We start from the raw sequence: 2,442 nt of genomic DNA on the forward strand, positions 1-2,442 counted from the left end.
AGCGCCCGTGGGCATGGGAAGGGGTGGTCAAGGGTGGCATAGCGGGGAGGACGGCGGCTCGCCGGCGCTGCTGACCAGTGCCACGCCGCTGGCCGGCCAGGGCACCCCCGGCGCTCCCCGCTATGCCACCCTTGACCCCCCCTTCCACTGCCCACGGGCGCTGAAGGTGCCCAGCTACCTCAACTACAAGTTCCTGGGGGAGAAGGACTGCGCGGCGCCCTGTGAGCCCACCCGTCCTGATGGCCACATGTTCTTCAACGAGGACGAGATCCGCTTCGCCCGCATCTGGATCCTCATCTGGTCCGTCCTCTGCTGCGCCTCCACCTTCTTCACTGTCACCACCTACCTGGTGGACATGCAGCGCTTCCGCTACCCCGAGCGACCCATCATCTTCCTCTCGGGGTGCTACACCATGGTGTCGGTGGCCTACATCGCCGGCTTCGTGCTGGAGGAGAGGGTGGTCTGCAATGAACGCTTCCAGGAGGACGGCTACCGCACTGTGGTGCAGGGCACCAAGAAGGAGGGCTGCACCATCCTCTTCATGATGCTCTACTTCTTCAGCATGGCCAGCTCCATCTGGTGGGTCATCCTCTCCCTTACCTGGTTCCTGGCTGCCGGCATGAAATGGGGCCATGAGGCCATCGAGGCCAACTCCCAGTACTTCCACTTGGCCGCCTGGGCCGTGCCGGCTGTCAAGACCATCACCATCCTGGCCATGGGGCAGATCGACGGGGACCTGCTGAGCGGTGTCTGCTTTGTGGGCCTCAACAACATCGACCCTCTGCGGGGCTTTGTGCTGGCCCCGCTCTTCGTCTACCTCTTCATCGGCACCTCCTTCCTCCTGGCCGGCTTCGTCTCCCTCTTCCGCATCCGCACCATCATGAAGCACGGCGGCACCAAGACAGAGAAGCTGGAGCGGCTCATGGTTCGCATCGGGGTCTTCAGCGTTCTCTACACCGTCCCGGCCACCATCGTCATCGCCTGCTACTTCTACGAGCAGGCGTTCCGCGAGCACTGGGAGCGCAGCTGGATCAGCCAGAACTGCAAGAGCTTGGCCATCCCCTGCCCGCTCCACTTCACGCCCCGCATGACTCCCGACTTCACCGTCTACATGATCAAGTATCTCATGACTCTGATCGTGGGCATCACCTCCGGGTTCTGGATATGGTCGGGCAAAACCCTGCACTCCTGGAGGAAGTTCTACACTCGGCTCACCAACAGCAAGCAGGGCGAGACCACGGTGTGACCCCCCCGGCCCTGCCGCCCTTCGGCCTGAAATATTTTTGGGGGGGGAGGGGAGTTATTATATATTTTTTATTTTTAGATTTATTAACGTCTAAGGGGTGTCTCTCTTTCTCTTTGATTTTTTTTTTTTTTGTAATTAAACCTGTAAATAGCATTTGTAAATTTAATGATATATTTCTATTTAAAAATGTGAAAAAAGAGGGGGAGAAAATAGGACAAGAGGGAGGGAGAAATAGGAGAGAAAGGAGGGGGGAAGAGGGGAGGAAAAAGGAAGAAAAGGGAGAAAACAGTAGAAAAGGGAGGAAAAAAGGGAGAAAGGGAAGAAAAAAGGAAAGGAAGGAATAAAGGAAGAGACAAGGGGAAAAATGAGCAGGAAAGGAGAAAAGCGAGGGAAAAAGGGGAAAAAGGAGGAAAGGGAGGAACAAAAGTGGGAGAACGGGGAGGAAAACAGAAAAGGGCAGGAAAAAGAAAAGGGAAGGAAAAGGAGAAAAAAAAAAAGGGAAAAAATAGGAGAAGGAGAGAAAAGAGAAAAAGAGAAAAAAGGAGGGGAAAAGACAGGGGAGAAAAAAATGAGGGGAGAAAAAGGATCGGGGAAAAAAGAGAAAGAGGTGAGAAAAGGGAGAAAAAAGAGGAAAAAAAGGGAAAAAACACTGCCGAGCCTGGGAGAGGACCCTCACCCCCCTGCTCGCCCCTTCCCGCTCCATCCTGGCTCCCCCCAGCCGCTGCTCCGCCGGCCCCTGGAAGAAAGGGTGAAAGAAGGCAAAAACCCCAATAAAAAGCCCATTTTTCTCGCTCTCCTTTCGAAATTCCCCAAGAAAGTGGATTTTTTTCTTCCCCACCCCTTTGCTCCCACGAGACCCTGGGCTGGGGCTGCCCCCCCCGGGGGCTCTCCCTGGGCCCCCCCACTTGGCCAATGACTTTTCCTCCCAAATCGTTTTTTGAACAACCCTTCACAAATACAAATGAGTCAAAAAAAAAAAGCCAGATTATTCCCAAGGGCTTGGTTTTTTCCCCTCAAAAAACCCCAATAATTAAGTTGTGGGGGTCCCCATGGATTCTGCCGGGCCCCCACTTCCACCGCCCCGTGGGGGTGAGCCAGCGTCTCTTTCCAGCTGGAACAAAGTGCTTTGAAAGTGGAAAAAAGAGGTTTTTAACCCAAAAAATGAGGAATTTTCAGTTTTCAGTGGAGGGGGGGGG

The 2,442-nt window shown here is 54.6% G+C and overlaps 1 protein-coding gene across 1 annotated transcript in view; it reads left to right on the top strand.

Annotated features, from left to right (window-relative positions):
• FZD2 (frizzled class receptor 2) overlaps positions 1-1,412 on the top strand; it is a 3,248-nt gene extending 1,836 nt beyond the window's left edge. The window contains exon 3 of the mRNA XM_017744746.1: positions 10-1,412. Coding sequence (XP_017600235.1) covers positions 10-1,246 — 1,237 coding nt within the window. The 3' untranslated portion in view covers positions 1,247-1,412. The remainder of the gene's footprint in view (positions 1-9) is intronic.
• Positions 1,413-2,442: the final 1,030 nt, after the last annotated feature.

This window comes from Corvus brachyrhynchos, unplaced genomic scaffold, assembly GCF_000691975.1.
Source record: "Corvus brachyrhynchos isolate BGI_N302 unplaced genomic scaffold, ASM69197v1 scaffold479, whole genome shotgun sequence".
NCBI classification, from domain to species: Eukaryota; Metazoa; Chordata; class Aves; order Passeriformes; family Corvidae; genus Corvus; species Corvus brachyrhynchos.